At 39.6% G+C, this 22,898-nt stretch overlaps 2 protein-coding genes across 5 annotated transcripts in view; one reads left to right on the forward strand and one right to left on the reverse strand.

The window, feature by feature from the left end:
- The window catches only part of DOCK1 (dedicator of cytokinesis 1), a 563,486-nt gene that overhangs the window by 349,000 nt on the left and 191,588 nt on the right, over nt 1-22,898 (reverse strand). The window lies entirely within an intron of this gene.
- INSYN2A (inhibitory synaptic factor 2A) overlaps nt 1-22,898 on the forward strand; it is an 83,289-nt gene that overhangs the window by 36,713 nt on the left and 23,678 nt on the right. For 2 of the 3 annotated variants that reach the window (XM_048857029.2, XM_048857030.2), the window contains exon 3: nt 19,564-19,635. The exons of the other annotated variant lie outside the window; for it this stretch is intronic. In XM_048857029.2, the coding sequence (XP_048712986.2) occupies nt 19,564-19,635 (72 nt within the window). The remainder of the gene's footprint in view (nt 1-19,563; nt 19,636-22,898) is intronic. 3 annotated transcript variants of the gene reach the window in all.

The raw sequence follows: 22,898 nt of genomic DNA on the forward strand, positions 1-22,898 counted from the left end.
TAAAAAAGTATGCTTCATCTACAATTTAAATATTTATTAAAATAACCTGGCACTTTTATTACCTTCTTTGATTTTACTTATGGGAAAATCAAGGCACAAAGTGATTTACTAAACATCATATGGTTCTTGACAGATGGATTCCATGACTCTTCAGTCAGGGATAAAACTCAAGACCCCTGATTCTCACTTCTGGTCTCTAACCACTAGATATGCTGCCTTTTTAAAAAAATGCCATGTGGAAATTAAGAAAAAATTTAAATTCCTGACTAATCTAGAGTAAACTACAAAATATAGTTACAGTGGGAAAAAATACACTTGAAATTGTTGTCCTGGATTTATTCCATACAAACACAAACCTCAAAAAGAAGATTAGTCATCCAATTGTCATCCATTAGTCATCCAATTGTCAAAATGAAGTTTAAACAGCATCACAGACTACTGACCTGGGAACAGTTTGAAAAAGCTCATCATTGAGCCATCACATAATTCAATATTTTTGGACCCACACTTCATCATTAGCCAAGTAAGTAATTTCAAGGTTAAAATCAATGTAGTTTCAAGTTTGATATGAAGGCCCCAGTAAGTAGGAGTGCAAAATCTGCATTCTCATCATTCCCAAATTGTTTTGGAAGTGTGTGGTATTTTTGCATTTTTCATTTAAAACATCAAATACATTCTGTTAAAAAAACATTATTCCTTTTAACGTGTTACTTTTTACTATCATGTTGCTGCTAGTAGTGATTTAACCAGTTGTGTACAGAATTTGCTATGGTGACTATTCCAGGACTTTCCCCTTCCCCTTTTAGTGCCTGCAAATGAAAACGGCCATAGTGCCAGTTAACGGGCAGCCCCTGATCCTCTGCCAACAATGCAGCAACAAACTTGGTCAGGCTGCGGACTGCCTCCCACCGTCACTGCACCTTCCAGCCATCACTTTTCCCCTGAAAAAGGGAGTTGCCTTACTCAGGGTTCAGTTAATCCAAGTGTGGGCTCTCTGCCACTTGGTGACCAGAATCAGGGAAAAACCATCCCCCAACACACATTGTCCTTTAAGGATGTCAGTCACTATCATAAAAGGAAAGGGATAATGTTAGGTCATCTTCAAGCCAGCCAAGGTCAGAGATACTATGGCTTTCTCTACATTAGATTACATCAAGGTGCTTAACTAGAATGATCAGCTTTATGCATACTAATGGAAGTCATGGCATCTGCACACAGACCTTTCACATGCATTCAGTGTATTTGCTGTTGTATACAATATCCACAATAGCTCTACAGTTGAATTATGTTGGTTGAAATTATTTCTGGGCATGCATTACATTGTACATATGTTGGTATGAATTGTGCCAGCCAAATTTGTGAAATGTTGATGCATTAGCCCAAAGTTCTGATGGTGGCCTCTGGCCAGATGGAAGCCCTCTGTGATATGTTCTTAGCATCCATTATAGATCTAGGTTCATCAAATACTTCAGGAATCAGTATGATGAAGATATTGGTCACCATGAAAGCACTAGAAGGCATGCGACTGTGACTGGCAACATATATTGGGAAGCGGGTTCTGGTTGGGTTGACCTATTGACACTAGTTATCTAAGGCCATTCTGTGGTCTCTACAAGGCATTACGGGATAGTATTAAATAATTAGCTTCCACTGATGGTTGTAAAACATTCCTGTTGGCATGAACACAGCTGACACTCAATACACTTTAGCCTTACTTGGAGCCAACCCTAGGCCACAGCCTAGACTTACTGCTCCAAATTTTACCTTGACTTACATATGATAGTGTTCTGTTGGACACAGGTATTTAAGGAATGTATCCGATGAAGAGAGCTGTAGGTCATGAAAGCTTATGCTCAAATAAATGTGTTAGTCTCTAAGGTGCCACAAGTACTCCTTTTCTTTTAGGTATTTAAGGGTCATGCTAGAGGTTAACCACATGGTCAGATTACTCCTGGGGGAAATTTGTGCCAAAAAATAAAAATTCTGCACACTATTTTAAAATTCTGCATATTTTATTTGTCAAAATAACACGATATAAGCATACTAGTTTCATTTGGGTACTTTTATTTCAAAATACCTGTCAGCAAGTATGTCTGTAACAATACAGACAACAAAAAAGATTCCCCCAGGAGTAGAGAGTTAAGAAACCACTATGACAGCCCAGTTTCTGTTTCTCTGTTATGCTTTTGTTGGGCACCTCAGTCTCGGTGGGTCACGTGTCAGCTGGGCACATCTTGGGGAAGGGGAGAGATACATCCCTTCCCCTAGAGCCCAGCCATGGGGCACCCATGGCCCACAAACCCACACTCCTTACCCCCAACTCAGATACCTGCACCTCTATCTTCCAGAGCCCAGCCGTGGGCCACCCCCCCAGCCCAGACACCTGCTCACTCTAACCCCCAGAGCTCAGGGATCCAGAGAGAGAAACAGCCTAATGCTGGGTGCCAGGCTTGTACAGAGTTTCCTGCATGCTGCCTCCTTCCTTCAGGACATGCTGGGAACAGCAGCTGCCCAGAACCCTCCAGTTCTCCCCTCCACCCCAGTGTCCTGTATGTGCGAGTTGGAGAGCCAGGCTCTGCTGGTTCCAGCAGCCACTAGTGGTGGCCAGCAGCTCTGCAGCACCAATTCTGCACAAATTGTGCAGTGGCACAGAATTTCCCGCAGAGTATCAGATAGACCTAGCATTACTGCAGACAAATCACCTACAAAATTTCATCCAGGAAAAAAAAAAGCGAGGTAGAAACAAATGTTGTCAAGCAGGAAAACAATTTCAAATCTACATTTAGGTGAAGACCAAAGTCTCAAGAGAATTTTTAGAATAAAATTATAGAGCATGAAAAAATTGTTAACAATATGTTCTCAGTTATTACTGTACTAGCAAAGCAACAGTAGTGTCTGGAAATGAAAAGCCTGTGCTTGTACCTACGAATATAATGCAAGTACAGCACCATTAAGGCTAGGTCCTCCCAAGAATCTTTTGTCAGTACAATCATGTTAGACTATGATTTTTGACACTTTTATACCAGCAAAAGCCCTAGCACAGACACAATTATACACTTACAAAAACACTTTTTTGCTGGTAGCTTATTTCATTTGGGAAACTAGTATAAACTACACCCCCCAAAAAGCAAATTTTTAGTCAGCAGGAGCTGTGTCTACACTAGGAGGATTTGCTAAACCAGTAATCTGACAAATTTACATATTTAATTTTTCTCCAGTAAGGAGAGTAGAGGAAATAACTTAAATCATATGCTGAACTAAAATACAAGGTTAACTGTTTAATGCTTTTCCAGTAGCAAGAAAATGCATGAACTTGGTAAGTTACCGAGTTGCAACCAGGATTTCCATTTTAAGGACCCAAGCCTGCAAAGACTTATTCATATGCTTAATTATACACATCGTGAGTAGTCGACTGTGAGTGAAACTAGTCACAGTGTGGAATTACAAGCACATATTTAAAGTCTTTGCAGGATCAGGGCCTAAATTTTTACTATACATTTGTACAGTAAGTTTAAGTGCTACAAACTTCCTCAATAGTGGTGAGCAGCCAAAACAGTCGCATCAAAAGGATTTCAAAATCCCATTGCCCTCCTCAGAAACAAATTTAACTAGTTTATTTTAAATTTAAATCTTTAGAAAAAAATTCTCTATTTAGCCCCCTTGCAGGTGGCTGTGTTTAGTTCATCACTCTTGATGTATTACATCAGTACTATCTGAAGAGAACACTCACTGCATTAATGTGCAGTATAGTCATGTCTATGAAAATCATGCCACCAAGTAAGGATAAATATGAAGGATCCCCTAGTTTGTGATCTCTTCACTAAAAGAATATTAAAAAAACAGGAAGGCTATTTGAACTCTTTTTACACATATACAAGGATGCACAGAATTAGACTCCAGCACATATCATCCAAACAGCTATTGAAGACATTAGAGAGAGCATCTGCGCTTCAGTTTCTTAGCTCCATAGTCTCCCAATCAAATTAATCAGCAAATGACAACTCAAATGCAAGGAAGATTCCATTATGCATTAAGACGAAGCTTTTCAAAAAAAGCCTAAGGCAGTTGGTAGCTCAGCTCCAAATGAATTTCAGTGGGATTTTGGAGCTTAAACTTCCTTAGGCTCCTTAAAAAAAAAAAATTACAGCCTCTTTTTTGTCACTAGTCTAAAAGTCACAAAGATGTCTGTCCATGTCATCCATTTATTTATTATTATTGTTATTATTTGTATCATATTAGTGTTTAGATGCCCACTCTAAGATCAAGACCCCATTGTGCTAGGTGCTGTACAAGCATATTGAGATAGTTCCTGCTCCCAAAGAACATACAAACTAGACAAAGGATGGGAGCGGAAAGAGGCAGAGAAGTCAAGTGACTTGCCCAAGGCCAAACAGGAAGTTAGACCGATTCACAGATACTAAGGTCAGAAGGGACCATTACGATCATCTAGTCCGACCTCCTGCACAATGCAGGCCACAGAATCTCACCCACCCACTCCTGCGAAAAACCTCTCACCTATGTCTAAGCTATTGAAGTCCTCAAATCGTGGTTTAAAGACTTCAAGGAGCAGAGAATCCTCCAGCAAGTGACCCGTGCCCCATGCTACAGAGGAAGGCGAAAAACCTCCAGGGCCTCTTCCAATCTGCCCTGGAAGAAAATTCCTTCCCGACCCCAAATATGGCGATCAGCTAAACCCTGAGCATATGGGCAAGATTCACCAGCCAGATACCCAGGAAAGAATTTTTTGTAGTAACTCAGATCCCACCTCATCTAACATCCCATCACAGGCCATTGGGCCTATTTACCATGAATAGTTAAAGATCAATTAATTACCAAAATCATGTTATCCCATCATACCATCTCCTCCATAAACTTATCGAGTTTAATCTTAAAGCCAGATAGGTCTTTTGCCCCCACTGCTTCCCTTGGAAGGCTATTCCAAAACTTCACTCCTCTGATGGTTAGAAACCTCAGTCTAATTTCAAGTCTAAACATCCCAATGACCAGTTTATATCCATTTGTTCTTGTGTCTACATTGGTACTGAGCTTAAATAATTCCTCTCCCTCTCCGGTATCTATCCCTCTGATATATGTATAGAGAGCAATCATATCTCCCCTCAACCTTCTTTTAGTTAGGCTAAACAAGCCAAGCTCCTTGAGTCTCCTTTCATAAGACAGGTTTTCCATTCCTCGGATCATCCTAGCAGCCCTTCTCTGTACCTGTTCCAGTTTGAATTCATCCTTCTTAAACATGGGAGACCAGAACTGCACACAATATTCCAGGTGAGGTCTCAATATTCTTGTATAACGATACTAAAACTCTCCTTATCTCTACTGGAAATACCTCGCCTGATGCATCCCAAGACCGCATTAGCTTTTTTCACGGCCATATCACATTGGCGGCTCATAGTCATCCTATGATCAACCAATACTCCAAGGTCCTTCTCCTCCTCCGTTACTTCTAATTGATGTGTCTCCAGCTTATAACTAAAATTCTTGTTATTAATCCCTAAATGCATAACCTTACACTTCTCACTATTAAATTACATCCTATTACTATTACTCCAGTTTACAAGGTCATCCAAATCTTCCTGTATGATTTCCCAGTCCTTCTCTAAATTGGCAATACCTCCCAGCTTTGTATCATCCGCAGACTTTATTAGCACACTCCCACTTTTTGAATTCTGTTGCCAGCTCGGTCTCTCTCAATTCCCAGTCCAGGCTATACCTTCTTTTGGAAAGGAAAGTCATCTAAAGACAGGCATATGCATGGGGATGGTTTTGCCATAAAGAACAATATTTCTAGCCAGCTTTTAAAACTCACTATGGGTATTCACAAATGTCTCATGACTTTTTGTCTTAAGCTTAGTAACAACCAGTATGCCATGGTCATCAGTGCATATGCTCCCACACTTGACGATGATGAAGACAACAAGGAGCAGTTTTACAGTGCTCTTGATTCAATCTTCACTGACACAGCCAAGGAAGACCAGCTCATCTTCATGGATGACTTCAGTGCAAGAGCTGCACAACACTCTGGAGAGGTACCATTGGGAAAGAAGGGTAGGGAAAGTCAAGTCTAATGGCATTCTCCTCATCAGCAAATGTGTGGAGCATGATTTGCTTATCACAAATACCATCTTTAGACAAAGGGACAAATATAAAACCACTTGAAAACACCCAGGTTCCAGACACTGGCATCTTCCTGATTACGTCATCGTCAGAGCCCATGATCGTACTGATGTCCATATTACACGAGTCATGAGAAGTACAGATGACTGCTGGACAGACCATCATTTGGTCAGATCATCATGAACATGTGGCTTGCACCAAAACACTGTAAACAACCTAAAGGAATGAGGAAGAGATTTAATATCAAAATCACGCTAGTCCTGAGACCTCTCACAACACCTCATCGAGAGTCTATTTGACCTACCTGACATCATCAATGATGTCCAAATACATTGGGAAGAGTTCAAGACCATTATTCACAAGGCATATGAGAGTTGACTGGATACTCCATTCACCGCCATCAGGATTGATTTGATGAGAACAACAAGGAAATCCTAGCACTTATTCATAAGAAGAGAAGCACATTTTTCACTTGGCAAAATGAACTCTCTAACCAGCAAAAATGAGACTTAAAGTTGTTGTTCAAAGAAGGCTGCATGACATCAAGAACCAGTGGGGACAAACAAAGGCTGTGGAGATCCAGAGCTTTGCCAATCAACCTGATATAAGAAGTTTTTTGTTTGTTTTTTTTAAAAGCAACGAAAGCCATCTATGGGCCAAGCTCAAGCGGCACAACCCCTCTGCGATCTCAGGACAGCTCAGTCCTTCTAAAGAACAATGTAGCCCTCAAGCTCTGTTGGATGAAGCACTTCAAGACCCTACTTAACCATGAATCTGAAGTCTCAGCTGCCACCATCGAGTCCATTCCTCAGCATTCTGTAATAGAATCTCTTGCTAGCCCCCCATTTTCTGAGGAAGTTTGGCATGCCATCACTCAGACTAGAAACAACAAGGCACCAGGCCTAGATGGCATTCCTTTGGAAACCTTCAAAGCTGGTGTAACAGCACTTGTGAAAAAACTTCAACTTCTTGTTAGAATTTGGGTTAATGAAGAAATTTAATCCGACCTAAAGAATTCCTAAAAATGGTCACAATAATGGCAAGAGGACAAATCAATGTGCAGGAATTACTGAGGCACCGTCTTCCTCTCCGACATGATTTTCGTTGCCCAACAGATGCAAGAGCAGTGTAGAGAACAACACCAGGTATTGTTTATGGCATTTATTGACCTAAGGCCTTTGATTCCATTAATCATGCAGCATTATAGAAGGTGCTGTCTAGGTTTGGTTGTCCATTGAAGTGCATTCATGTTCTCAGGCTGTTTCATGATGGGATGACCACCACCGTCCTCTGTAATGGGTTGGAGATGGACTTGTTCACCATCCGTACTGGTGTTAAGCAGGGCTGTGTTAGTGCCCCGACCATTTCTTCCATATATTTTGCTGTGATCTTGATTCTTATTCATGACCGCCTTTCTTCTGGAATTGGGATTGCGTTATCACATGGATAGCCAGCTCTTCAACCTGCGGCGTCTTCATTCTGAAACTAAGGTCACCAGGCTGTTATTACTGACCTTCATGATGCTAACGACTTTGCTATCCTCATGTACAGCGAGGCTGACTTACAATCCACCCTAGATCTTTTCTTAGGCGCCTTTCATAGCCCAGGACTTTCCCTCAATATTGGGACGACTAAGGTGCTCCACCAGCCAGTCCCAGAACAAGTTGTCCCTGTTCTCCCATCTAATTGTCAGTGGTAATGAACTCCTGGAAAGCACTGAAAATTTCCCTTACCTTGGTAGCCACCTCCCCCAGACAGCCAATCTTGATGTGGAGATCGAACATAGGATCCTTTGTGCCAGCACATCCTTTGGAAAGTTGCTTCATCGTGTCTTTATGGACAGAGATCTTCAGATGGAAACAAAGATCCTGGTCTACAATGGAGTAGTCATCCCCACTCTTCTTTATGTTGCGAGACATGAGTGACATACTGAAACCATCTTCAGGCTCTGGAATGGTAGCACCAGCGCTGCCTTAGGAAGAGTCTCCGTATGAGAAGGGAAGATTGTCACACTAATGCCAGCGTTCTCTCTGCAGCTAATATCCACGCTGCTGAGGTGAAGATTATGAAACATCAGCTGTGCTGGGCTGGCCATTGTGTGCGGATGGCTGATTCTCATCTTCCAAAGCAAGTCCTCTTTTCTCAGCTTAGTCATGGTAAGAAGACCCACGGGGGACAGAGGAAACGCTAAAAGGACACCTGAAAGTCTATCTTATGAAGGGAGGCATTGACTCCACGAATTTGGAAGAGCTGGCTGGCAACAGACTGAAATGGTGTTGCATCGTACATCAAGCCTCATCCCATTTCGAAGAGGATTGCCTTGCTCAAGAGGCTGAGAAAAACGGCAAAGAAAGAAAGAAATTGTACAGCATCCCAGCCAGCAGTTCTACTCTCTCCAAGCAATCATGCATTATATGTGTGGAAAAGTCTGTAGAACACAGATTGGATTCCACAGCCATCTGACGTCTCACCACCGACACTCCCCCCCGCAGACATCATCCTCGTATCAAGTGATAGCCGACAATGATAATGTACACACAGCGGTCTTCTAGAATACTCGCTGATCAGAACTTTCATGTTCATTCTTGCAGAACATGTCTCTGTCTCAGTACTGTATGTTTTCATATTTACCTCACAGTGTGTAATATATCATATTTACTAACACGCAAATCACTACTTTTCTGATGGCTTCTTAAGGAAAGCCATCAAGTAGCAGGGATTCTGTCCAATTACCCAGAAGAAAATTTAAACAGAGTTTTACTTCAGTGTATACATGGTGAACAATTTTTATTTCCAACTAAAAACCAGCACATCTTTCTTAATAATGTCACTGGGAGGAAGGAAAGTAAATACAGAAGAGATTTTTTTGCAACTGAAGGAATCAGAATGAAATACAGGCAGGGGAGGAGGTGATGGCAAATGTTTCTCTCTGCCTGTTCCCTCCTTATATCCCGCCCCCAACCATTCCTTCCAGCCTTTCCATCCAGTCTGTCTTCTGAGCAAGTTCTTCCTTCCCTTCCATTTCAAATGCATATGCATCCAGGAACCTCTTTGATAGACAATGCTGCACAACTTACTTGCCTGTCTTTCCACAGAACTGTGCACATGCTAAGATACAGCAGAGTGTTGTACATTCCAAATATCCCTGTATGAGACATTATGGGATTTAGAATGCTCTGATTCCACTACATTACAGCACAAACAGTATGTTGCATAGGTTATCAAGGTGCACATCAAAAGGCCTGCAGGGTACCAAATAAGTTTATGAAAGAAGTACAAAGTGGGACGGAGGGAGAGAGAGAGAGTCACAGAGGCAAAGTCAGGAAGCTGATGTTCACCAGTCAAAACGCTTCGCGATCCACATTTCTATAATTGAAAACAATTCAATTTTAGTTTCACTGTAATGTCTATAGGCATTCTATCAAAGCACACTTAATCACTTCATTCTGATGTGCTTTGATAGATACTGAAATGAGAAAAGTAGAGCGTACCACCACTTTCATGGTTTGAGCCCAAAGTTTATCGAAGTTATTTTACAATATCTATATTCTTTATTCCTACAAAAGGAAATTTATTAAAATGAAAATGTTTTGTTCAAAATTTTTCCCAAACAATTTTTCACTTTTGACTAAATGAAAAGAATTTGCCCCCCTCCTACTTGCCCTCTTCCTTTAAAAGGTTAAAAAGGAAAACCGGGGGGAGGGGGGTGTGGAATGGGGAAAAGAAAAAATGAAGATTTTTTTATTGTCAAAACCAGATTTTTCTCCATTTTTCCATCAAAATAGGATAAATTTTGTACAAAAGCTCCATTTCATTCATAAAAAGGTTTCCCAGTTCTAATAAATCGTAATCCGTGATAAACAGCAACCCATCCAAACCTCGAATTAGCTGGCAGGTTTATTTGTCAAAGTGCTCAGTCAGTGTGCTGTACAGAAGAATTTGAACAGTGTACACTTAAAAACCATCTGCAGACAATTTTGAAAAGAGAGAGGCTCTGACAAAGAAACAGAAAAGAAAAAATATAAATAAAGCCCCAACACTGATTAAATCAAAGCCATCTTTGGAAATGTCTTAAAATGGAAGGGAATGAGTGGAGTGTGACAAGCTAGCAATGTTCACCTCAATCACCCCACTCTATAATCAGATGTTGATTCCACTTGGAAACAGCTAGGTGGGTCATGCTAACTAGAGGAGGTAGCTGATTTTCTTACCAAGGAATATAACGGAGATAGGAGGAAAAAAGATCTATGATGTGGGCTGAGCAACTCTGAAAAAGAAACTAAGGAGCAGCTAAGCCTAAGGTGAGGGGCTTCAGCTAAACTTTAGCTCTTGGAAGGGAAAGAGACTGGACTCCACTGAGTATGTGAACTATGTTCATTGAAGTAGTTGAGCAAGGCAACTTGTTGCACCAAAGGCAAGAGAATTCCATGCCCCACTACAGCAAAAATATGATGCCTTGTCCATGTTCTTATGTAAGATGAGACAATGGGACTCCTAAAAGCCAAGTGACATCAAGCAGAAACCAACACTTGAGAATAATTAGTAGAACTGAGTGAAATTCAGAATTTCTTTCCCATGGAAAACATTTCTTTTCATCTCAAAATCAGACAGAAAGTTGACGTTTCCAAAAAAAAAAAAAATTGTTGAATGAAAATGCCAAAAAATTTTAATTTGGAAATGTTGAAATATTTCATTTACAGAGTTTGCTCAAACTCCCCCCATCACCCATGTCAACATTCTCAATCAAATTTTGGGTTGTTGAAATGATTTGAAATGCTTAGAATCATTTTAGCATTAAACCACATTTTCCCACTGGAGTACATTGCCTCCTGGGAGTTGTAGTTTAAGACCCTTTCTTTCATGTCTTTTGGACAAAATGAAATATTCTGATTCAGGTCGAACAGATCCTAAATCGAATATTTAATTTCTATTTGACAAGAAAAAAAATCAAACTTTTTCCTTTAAAAACTTCAATTTTGCAGAACTGCATTTTCTGTTGGAAAATCATTGCAATAGAAAATTTCCAACCAGCTCTAATAATTACTGAAGGATGGATGCTACTAGGTTTATAACCAGGTCTCTTGTGAATTTGGGTCTTGGTATCTCAAGCAACGTTTCCCCCCATTAAAATTTTTTAAAAAACAGCTGAATTTAACATTCCCCACCCCCCACACACACACTGAAAGTACAGTCGTTTGTATACATGCCCACTGCACACAGAACATGTTCATAAACTTCTATTTCCATGTATGTTTGGAAAGGAAGAAAAGGTCATCTTTAACAGCTCTATTTCTTAAGAGATTTATATTTTAAAAGGACCTCATTGCATATGATTTTACAAGGAAATTGTCAGTTAAGCACAACATCATCTTTTCCAGCCTGAAGGAGAATAGCAACAAGATGAATTCCATGCAATTTTCTGTTAAGTAGATGATTATATGGAAATGAGAAAGTGTGATCCCAGTGCTTCAAGGTGAACAAGATAAAATCTTTCTGTCAAGGATATCTAACTTAGAAGAAATAATTGAACTTACATTGTTTCAACCATTCCAGAATCCTGTCTTAGCCAGCTAACAAACTACCTAAGAAATACCTAGGTCACTCCAATATAAGAAAAAGCATGTGAATTTTAGCATCCTGCTGTAGTTACGAATCAAATGGCACTTCCATTCTAAGTTTGTATTTTCCGTAGCTAATGAAGAATAAACGAACTATTTTTAATTTAACAATTCAAACGTCTCAAAAATATGATCCTCATTAAAGAACATTGCTTTGCTATGTGAGAAAAAAATTGGTTGGTAAATAAAGTTAGTTACAAAGAAAATAATCAACTGTGTATGTACTATTTTCCTTATAGATTTGAGTGCACAGAGTGTAATTACATTAATAGATTCCAAGGCCAGAACGGACCACTATGATTATCTAGTCTGATCTCCTGTATAATTCTGGCCATAGAACTTTCCCGCAAATTATTCCTAGAGCATCTTTTATAGAACATCCAATCTTGATTTTAAAACAGTCTGTGATGGAGAGTCCATCACAACCTCGGGAAGTTATTCCAATGGTTAATTATTCTCTCTGTTAAAATTTTACACCTTATATCCCATTTGATTTGGTCTAGATTCAACTTCCAGCCATTGAATCATGCTATACCTTTCTCTGTGAGACTGAAGAGCCTAATATTAAATAAGTGTTCCCCATGTAAGCACTTAACTGGTATGTCTACACAGCAAAGTAAAACCTGCGGCTCACCTGTGCCAGCCGAGTCAGGCTCACAGGGCTCAGGCTGTTTCACTGCTGTGTAGACTTCTGGGCTCTGGCTCGGGCTGGAGACAGTCCCAGAGTTCAGGTCCCAGCCCAAGCCCAGAGATCTACACAGCAATGAAACAGCTCCACAGCCCAGGCTCCACAAGCCCGAGTCAGCTGGCATAGGCCAGCCGCAGGTTTTTCTTTATTGTGTAGATATACCCATAGATTGTAATCAAGTCACCCTTTAACTTTCTCTTTGTTAAGCTAAATAGAATGAGGTCCTTGAGTCTATCACTATAAGGCATGTTTTCTAATCCTTTAGTCTTTCTCTTGGCTCTTCTCTGAACCCTCTGTAATTGATCAACCTCTTTCTTGAACTGAGGATACCAGAACTGGACACAGTATTCCAGAAGCAGTGGCACCAGCATCAAATACAGGGGTAACATAACCTCTCTACTCCAACTCAGAAGTCCCATTTACACACCCAAAACTTCCAATATCCCTTTTGGCCATAGTGTCACACTGGGAACTCATGTACAGCTGATTATTCACAACCCCCAAATCTTTTTCAGAGTCTCTGCTTTCCAGGATAGAGTCCTCCATCCTGTACGTACGTTCTTTGTTCCTAGATGTATACATTTACCCATATTAAAATGTATGTTGTTTGCTTGAGCCCAGCTTACCCAGCAATCCACATTGCTTTGTATCTGTTACCTATACTCTTCACTATTTATTGCTTCCCCAAGTTTTATGTCATCAGCAAACTTTATGATTATATGTTTCTTTCCAGGTCATTAATAAAAATGTTAAATAGTGTAGTGCCAAGAACTGATCCCTGCAAGACCCCACTAGGCACACACACATTTGATGATGATTCCCTGTTTACAGCTACATTTTGAGACCTATCAGTCAGCTTTTAAGCCACTGAGTGTGTGCCATGCTAATTTTTATATCATTCTATTTTTTTTAAATGAAAATGCCATGTGGTTCCAAGCCAAAAACCTTACAGAAGTTTATTACTTCAGCATTGTTGCCTTTATAAACTAAATTTATAATCTTACAAAAAAAGATGAGACGTTACTTTGACAGGATCTATTTTCCATAAACCCATGTTGATTAGTATTCATTATATTACCCTCCTTTAATTCTTTATTCATCAAGTCCCATATCAGCCACTCCAATATACTTCCTGGGATCAATATCAGATGGACCAACCTACTATTACCCGGGTCATCCCATTTACCCTTTATAACTATTGGCTCATCTTTAGCTTTCTTCCTGTCTTCTGGAACTTCCTTGCTGTTCCAAGACTTATTGAAAAAAATCAACATTAATGGTCCAACAAGCTCTTCATATAGCTTTTTTAAAAGCTTGGGTGCAAGGTATCCAGACCTGCTGTTTAACATCCTCCTGAGATATAGTTAAGGTTAAGATTGTGTCACGGAAGTCACAGAAGCCATAACTTCCAGAGACCTCCGAGACATTTTCTGCTTCTGCACTGAGGTATTGGGGCTGGAGCTGTCAGCAAGAGGGGGCCCCCTACAGATCCCAGCTACATTGGGCAGCAGGTGGGGACCCCAGAGCTCCAGAAGCGGTGGGTGCTGGACCCTCTTCCCTCCTCCCCCACCCCCATTTTGTCACAGTTATTTTTAGTAAAAGTGAGGGACAGGTCACAGGCTTTCATGAATTTTTGTTTATTGCTCGTGACCTGTCCATGACTTTCACTAAAAAGAACCATAACAAAATCTTAACCTTAATGATAGTGCAGTGGAAAGAGTGTTATATTATATGACTATATCTGTGTTTTCCCCAAACACAAAAAACATTTATTGAACACTTCTGCCTTTTGATAATTCTACCTTTTCCATCTAGTAATGGACCAGTACCAGTGTTAGGATTCTTTTTGTTCCTAAATCACTTTTAAAAACTCCTTCTTATTGTCCTTAACTCTGCTGGCCACAGATTTCTCCCTGTGTCTTTTTGTTTCCCCAATCAATTTTCTACAATCTTTAGCTTCTGATTTATATTTATTTTCAATGTCCCTTTTTTTCCATTTGTTAGGGTTTTTTTTTATAGCTGCCTTCACTTCCCCTCCAAACCAGGTTGGCTTTTTAATCAATTTAGCCTTCTTCCTCAGTTGTGGCTTTTTGGTCGTTTAATAAAGTGTTCTTAAATAATTCCTAACTCTCAATCACATTTTTTCTGATTCCCAACCCGCACAGCAAGCTATATTTAGATAGTCACTAGAAATCCACGCTAAAAGTCTCATGAGCGTTCTCTCCATACTTCTGAAATCTTAAGAAAACTGCACATGCTACAATGTTGAGAAAATAAAGCTAGCTCAATACAAAGCTTTATTTTAGCATGGATTTCTAGTGACTCTACCTATAGCTTACTGTGGGGCTTGGGAGGCATGGATATAGGGTAGAGAGAATATTGCCTGCCAAATATGGTGTTAGAAACAGCTGAATTTTGGAAAGCAACTGATCTAAATATATAGCAGTTATATAGCAGAAATACAGTACAACTTAAAAAGCCACACAACTGATTTAATTGTCCTTCAGCCATATTAAGTAAAAATGTGTTCAAAACATGGTGCTAAGTTTTGGCCAGGTATTTGGCAGCTTGAAACAGATTTCTATTACATGCTACTCTTCCCCGTCTTCCCTGCCCTTTGCCCCACAGCAAATCCTTAATCACTAGGCCAGAAACAGTACATGCTATGTCTATGAAAATTATTCTTTGATTTTTTTAGTTAATCTATAATCCAACACTGAGTGCATATAACAAACTCAAGACAGACAGATGCTTTGGTTGTCCTACTTTAGATTTCTTTTCTCAAGTTGCACACAGATGGGAGCACTTGATGTTTACACTCAGGTCATATATTAAGATGGTAGCTTGTGTATTCAGCATGTGGAATAACCATCAGATTAATGCACATGTCCAGTTAAAATGTTAGCATTTTATTGTAAAAGCTCCATCTCGCATTTAAATCCATATTCAGACAGCAATGCCTCATGCCTTCTGAACTAGATTACAACAGCTGGCACTTATGTGCTGTATCCTTTATGGTCTTTATTGATTCATCAGTACATATTTTTAAATGTCAAATCTATAAGAAGAATGTTAAATATGTAATCTCTAGAGTGGAAGATTAAATCTGAATTCTTCAATAATGCTGGAAAAATCGTGTTTCATGCTGACTTTTAAGTGTTATGGGACAATTTGAAAGTCAGTGGTTTCTAAAATTCTCTTTGAAAGGAAAATTTACATGTCATCAGAGAAAGATACGAGGCCATCAGACTGACAGACAACACAAGCAATTAATAAAACACAGTGGTTCCCTAGAAAGTAATGCTGGCATAGTACATATAACTACCACATGCATAAAAGAGAATTTTATGAAATGAGTGATTTTGTTACTAAATTTTGAACCTCGTGGATTAAAAGTTAACTTGAACAGGTTCTTGGAAGCATTACTGATGCAATTTAGTTAACACTTAAGATAGTTCTTTTCATTCGCAGATTTCAAAAGTCCTTCAGAAAGGAGGATGCGTTAAGACCAATTGTCCCAGTTTACTAATAAAGAAACTGAGCCACAAAGAGGTTCCAACTTGCTATATGATTATTATTTGTATTAGCATAGTGCCTAGGAGCCTTGTTCATGGACCAGGACCCCATTATGCTAGGCACTGTACGAACACAAAACAGAAAGACCATCCCTGCACCCAAAAGATTAGATTCTAAATAGTTCTACTTTAAGTAATAATGGCAGAGAATGGACGTCTCCGGACTCTCAGGTCTAGTCTCCGCTTTCTAGATCACACTGATTGATTAGCAAAAATTAAATAAAAACATGGTTAATTTCTTTTGGACTGGGAAAAGTATCTTTTAAGTACTTCAGTCAATCCAGTGGACAAGCTCAGAGGCTACAGAGAAGAAGGGGTGTCATAAATATAAAGGGAAGGGTAAACACCTTTAAATCCCTCCTGGCCAGAGGAAAAACCCTTTCACCTGTAAAGGGTTAAGAAGCTGGGATAACCTCGCTGGCACCTGACCAAGATGACCAATGAGGAGACAAGATACTTTCAAAGCTGGAGGGGGAGAAACAAAGGGTCCTCTCTGTCTGGGTGATGCTTTTGCCGGGACCAGAGCAGGAATGCAGGTCAGAACTCCTGTAAAGAGTTAGTAAACAATCTAGTTAGATATGCATTAGATTCTGTTTTGTTTAAATGGCTGATAAAATAAGTTGTGCTGAATGGAATGTATATTCCTGTTTTTGTGTCTTTTTGTAACTTAAGGTTTTGCCTAGAGGGATTTTCTATGTTTTGAATCTGATTACCCTGTAAGGTATTTACCATTCTGATTTTACAGAAGTGATTCTTTTACTTTTTCTTTTATTAAAATTCTTCTTTTAAGAACCTGATTGCTTTTTTCATTGTTCTTAAGATCCAAGGGTTTGGGTCTGGGTTCACCTATGCAAATTGGTGAGGATTTTTATCAAGCCTTCCCCAGGAGAGGGGGTGTAGTGCTTGGGGGGATATTTTGGGGGTGGGGAGACGTTTCCAAGTGGGCACTTCCCCTGTTCTTTGTGTAACACTTTGGTGGTGGCAGCTTTAAACCTAAGCTGGTAAGATTAAGCTTAGGGGGTCTTTCATGCAGGTCCCCACATCTGTACCCTAGAGTTCAGAGTGGGGAAGGAATCTTGACAAGGGGAAGAGTGACAGATTGGATAAGCTATTTTGAAAGGAATGGAACAGTTGAACAGGCTTAGAGAGGAAAAAGCAAATATCCGTTTTGAGACTACATGCTGTGTGTATGTCTCTTACGGAGCACCATGAATTCAAGTTGTGAATTCCTTAAGTAACATTTATTCTTCATGTTAGAATTAGACCTGTAGAGTAGTTTGAGTGATATGGCTACAGGTGAGTATTTAATGTCCTTCAGATTTTCTCTTTAATAATCTATTTGACATTAAAGCTCTAATTTAAGAAAACCAAAAGTGATTTCTGTAGTTATGGGGGAGTGTTTTGAGGGGGAGTGTTGTTTTTAATTTGTCTGTCAGGGAAGTAGAGGAAAGGAGGTCTCTATCCACAATGGGCGTAAATAGAACACTGGAAGGTACACAGAGGTTATAAAAGAATAAAGATTAACATTAAAATAATTTAATGGAGTTCCATTAATACTGGTCTTTAAAAATATTTTTGGGAGGATGGGGGGCACATAATGCAACCACCAAAATGACAGCATTCTTTTAAATAAATTCTAAGTACTTCAAATGATTACCTATAAGAAATAAACACTTCCATTCACTGACTAAATATTTTCCCATTTAGTATAACCAGAAAGGAATTTTGCGGGTAAACAGCCTGTGTGTTACATTGTAATTTTCTCAAGTTAGGTTGACTGTATCAATAATTAATGGTTTTTCTTTGTAAAAGTGTTATACAGTAAAAGCTTTGTTATCGGGTATGTTGGGGGAATGGGGAGTGCTGATGAATCAAAAATTCTGGTTAACTAAGAGGGAGGGAGTTTGGGTCCAGGAGGGGGCACAGGGCAGGGGACTGGGGCATTGGAGGAGGGTGTGGGGTGCTGGACCTCAGGTGGCTCCCTGCAAGCGGCGACATGTCCCTGCTGCTCCGAGGCGGAGGCGTGGCTAGGCAGCTCTGTGTACTCTGTCCGCCCGCAGGCACCACCCCCGCAACTCCCATTGGCCACGCAGTTCCTGGCCAATGGGAGCTGTGGAACCAGTGCTCGGGGTAGGGTGGGTTGGGGGCAGCGTGCAGAGCCGCCTAGCCTAGCCTTTGCCTAGCAGCAGCAGGGACATGTCGCTGCTTACGGGGAATGGCCCGAGGTGAGCACTGACTGGATCCGGCACCCCACACTCCCTGCTGCGCCCCAACACCCTGCCCTGAGGCCCCTCCCACACTCCCTCCTAGAGTCAACGTCCCACACCCGCTCTCACACTCCCTCGTGGCTGTTCCTCCACCTAGGAGCAGCAGGGACATGTCACCACTTCTGGGGAGCCACGCGGAGCCAGGTAGGTAACCTGCCGGCCCTGCCAAACAGACTATAAACCAGACTTTCAATGAAGATCAGAAATGCCGGTTTATAGATCTTTCCAGCTGGTAAAGTGCCGGATAACACAGCTTTTACTGTAGTATGAATTCCATATCCACTAATATTTATCCACTGACAGTTTGAACTATTTTATTTCACTTTCTGTATATATACATAAAATGTAGAGTTTTTATGTCGCACAAGAAACATAAATAGGCACTGAATAAAAACTTTTTTTCCATTTAAAAATCCATTATGCATGTAAGAAAATTTCCCATAAAGCAGAAGGCAATTATAACAAACAAACAAACACTAACAGACAGATATTCTACTTTTTCCATAAATTTAACAGATCCTCCCATAATATGTTTGATTCCTGGTGTGAAAGGGACATTCAGAGAAGTCTCTGATGCATTTCACAACAATATTAGATGGAAGTTACACACAGGGGAGGTAGGTAAGAGAAATACTAAGAAAGCTACCTTTTGCTGATTTTTGAGATCATCACTGTAAAACACCTTCAGCGCCCTTCTCCCCTTACAGGCAGAATCCCCCGCACCCCCCAAAATGCTACCATCTAAATAGTACAAATTGATAGCTTACACAATTATTATAAAAGATTATACATGTGCAATGCTTGCTAGTGAAACCTCTGTGGTTTACTGGAATTTCTAAGGCGGCTGTACAGAAAAGTAGTTAAAACACCATTGCTATGTCTTGTAATTGCACAGTAATGAGGCAATTAAAATGATAACTCAGCATTTTGGTGCACAAAAAAAGTCAGGTAAAAGCTGGCTTTTACATAATTTGGTTTGCTCAGCGTTTTCTATAGAAATGTTCATAGAAGTATACCTGAACTGAATCATTACATTCCCTCCCTTAATGATTAAATAAAACTTCTTCATAACTTCCAAAATTCCCTCATCTTCATGTTGCAAACAAAGTTGAAGAACACTAATTTTAGATAGTGTTATTTCCTATAGACAATTAAAGTTTTATAAGCAACATTAAAATGGAAAAAACAAATCTAAAGCTTTGGTTACAATGAACAGCAATGATAGAGGACAAAAAAAGGATAAAACAACCACTTGTAATGATGTCATGTTCTTATCTTTGTAGGCTTTCATATCGGACTGGTCAAGACACAGCTAATTGTGACACATGCAGGAACAGTGCATGTATTATCTATAGGTAGGTTAAAAATTCTAATATTCCCACTTTTTATTGAGTGAAAGTAATGATTTTATCCACCAATGCAAGATCAAATGTTATTCACTATTATAAATTGCTATTTCAACGAGAAGAAAGGAGAAATAAAAGACCAGAAAATTAATCTTTATTTCACTATAAAATTCAATGAATAAAATATTTTTAATATTAAAACTAAAATATAGGACATGCATATAATCCATGAATGAAGCAGATTCTTTTCACCTCTGCTTTGCAAGTTTAACTGGCTGTTTTAAGCAACACGCTATGACCTGGAGGGTTTTAGCGTAATTTTGCATCTTTCACCATTGTAAAGAAAACTTATACAATCTTACAGCACTACTCTTATTCAGAAAAAATACCCAAAGGTCCTAGAGAAGACCCTGAATGTGGTGGAACAGGTGCAATTGCACTGCACTTGAGGAGGGAGCAGGAGGGGTTTCTGGCACCTATGTGCCACACAGCTGATCTTCATGGGAGGCTTCTCTGGAACTGCCATAGAACGAGTTGTGGCAGCAGAGAGAATGGGATCTGGCCATTGGATATGCATGTACCTATACTAGTGACCATTACCCCTCTGAAGTAGGGAGAGGCTGCAGAGCAGCTCTGCATCCCTAACCCACTCCATTTACACAGGCTGTAAGCCTATCTTCTACATACAAAATTACTTCAGATCTTAAAGTCAAACCAGTGCAAAAAGAAAGGAGTTTCCACTGCTCCCAGATCTCAACCTAAGCATCACCTAAAATTAAACAAAGCAAACAAAAACTTTACCTCGTAGCAATCACTTGAAATACTTTTTTTCCCAAACTGAAGCCCTTAATGAATTAATGCAAACATCATATTATTTATCAGGATTGCCATCACCAAACAGTAATAGTTATTGTTCCATGGAGACCGTTCACAAGCAAACTTTCTGCAGAGAAGGATATATGAAAGTCTACAGGTTTCTGCACAAAATCCATTACATTTGCACTGCAATGCATGTTTTATGTAAAGTTTCTCAGAAAAAAAATCCTGCACCTCTAGTTGTTGCCACTTCAGATTGACTTCTAAAATGAATAATTCTATATTTAACACACCATTTATGAACCTTTTGTGTAAGTGTTAAGATCATTCTTAACCATCATAAGATTCATCATTTATTTCTCAGGTTTATGATTTACAAGTAAAACTGGATTAACAATGTACCCCCCTCTGATGCCAAACTGTACCAAGCATTAATACTAGTGGGTTTCATTTTAATATTGCTGAGGGTATATAGCATTTTCTGTACTATGTGATTTGCAGCAAAATATTTCAGAATAGCTTTTCATAGCAATCCTGCATTAGGATTGAGGAAGTAGTATTGGCCAGACCTTATAGCACAGATCATAATCAGACAGGCATGCACTAGACGTGGAAAAATGACACTTCATTGCCACGCATTCTGTACTGTAGATCAAATACAGAGAAGTCCAAATTAAAGTATACAGGACATACCTTGCTTGCCTAACTTGAATAGCACCACTAACTTCATTAGGATGAACCACTGCCTTCTGCATACACATGTGCATGTTTAATAACGTTGCCGCTCACATGCTTCAAGTTAAGCACTGGGTTGTTTTCAAGATCACAACCAATTAGAATAAAGTAAGCAGTATTTTGTACCATCAGAGCAACTGATGGACAGCAACAAATTTGGCTATGAAATTAACAGATTTCTTTACCAGAACCTTTAACATGAGATGAGAGTTCTGCAACAGCAAGAAAGTTTCAAAATTTATTGTAACACTGGATGTTTTAATCACTAGAGAGAAATCAGCGTGCACAAGTTGTAAACATGCATTTCATACTACCTCAAAAACAAGTCTTATGACGCTAAATATAAAATTGTGGAAGACAGTTTGGATTTACTGCATACATAGCTTAATTTCTGCAGACTATCGTATCGCTTTGCTGAACAGCTTAAATCCAGTCTACTCTGTAATGAAGTGCTCCAACAATCAATGAGTGTGACAGGGCTATGTCATGACTTTTATAAGGTGTTTTATACTGACCACACAGTTATTATCATCCCATTGTAGTGAAGGCTACATAAAACCATTGGATGTCTTCATGTATTGCAGGTAACATTAAAAACAGTAAAAAGAAAAGGAGTACTTGTGGCACCTTAGAGACTAACCAATTTATTTGAGCATGAACTTTCGTGAACTCACGAAAGTTCATGCTCAAATAAATTGGTTAGTCTCTAAGGTGCCACAAGTCCTCCTTTTCTTTTTGCGAATACAGACTAACACGGCTGTTCCTCTGAAACCTGTCATTAAAAACAGTGTGTCTCAGAATTAAATTATCATCCTATCAAGAACTCCTTTTCTGTCTCCTGTCCAGGAGATGCTTATGAAAGTTATTTCAGGGATTCAGGGAACTGTGTTCACAAGAAAATGTGCAACAAGCCTATTAATTATGAGCTAGTTTTTACACCCCTTACTCAGTCATGCAGGGAAATAATGACTTGCACACCTCATTTCTCTACGTAGTCCTGTTCAGACTGTGACCCACAACGAGGGGGAGGAACTGGGGCTATCTACCCAATTTTCCCTCCCTGCAAACAAGTGAATGAAGAGTGGACAAAGAGCAGAAGTCCCCAGTTCCATCTTCTCTGCTCAGCAGCTACCTATGATCACGGACTTGGAGACAGGAGGGTGGTGAGGATGCTGCTGTATGAAGTGGGGCAGAGCAAATTAGGTATTCTTCCTCTAAGCAAGGGGGGAGAGAAGAAGAAAAAGTATAACTAACACAGCCACAATTTGCTCTCAGATCAGCTGTGGAGGCTGGGCAGCTGTGCACCACCCCTTTCTCAAAGCAGACTGCAAAATTAAAATCTAGCCTTAAACGATAAAGAGCGCTGATTTTGTTTCATCTGTTTTAAAAAGAAGAAAAATTAAGAAAACAGATACTATGTTTATTTCCAATAGACAGTTCCAACCACTCAGTACTTCCATTTCACATGCAACTAAGAACCATAATCACATACATAATGCAGTAGTGCAGTATACCAGTAATAGTATTGCACACAATAGTCTAGTCAGTGTACATCTACTAGAATTAACAATTAAGCCTACAACCCTTCAGGCAGAAAGGTTGTAGATAAGCATCTCTGATACAAAAAATATGGGACATTAAGATGTTTATGGAGCAAGGATTTGAAGAACAAAATGACAGGTTAATTACCCTATAATTAGTCTCTATATGTAAGGGCCTGT

Source organism: Caretta caretta, chromosome 7, assembly GCF_965140235.1.
Source record: "Caretta caretta isolate rCarCar2 chromosome 7, rCarCar1.hap1, whole genome shotgun sequence".
Lineage (NCBI taxonomy): Eukaryota > Metazoa > Chordata > Testudines > Cheloniidae > Caretta > Caretta caretta.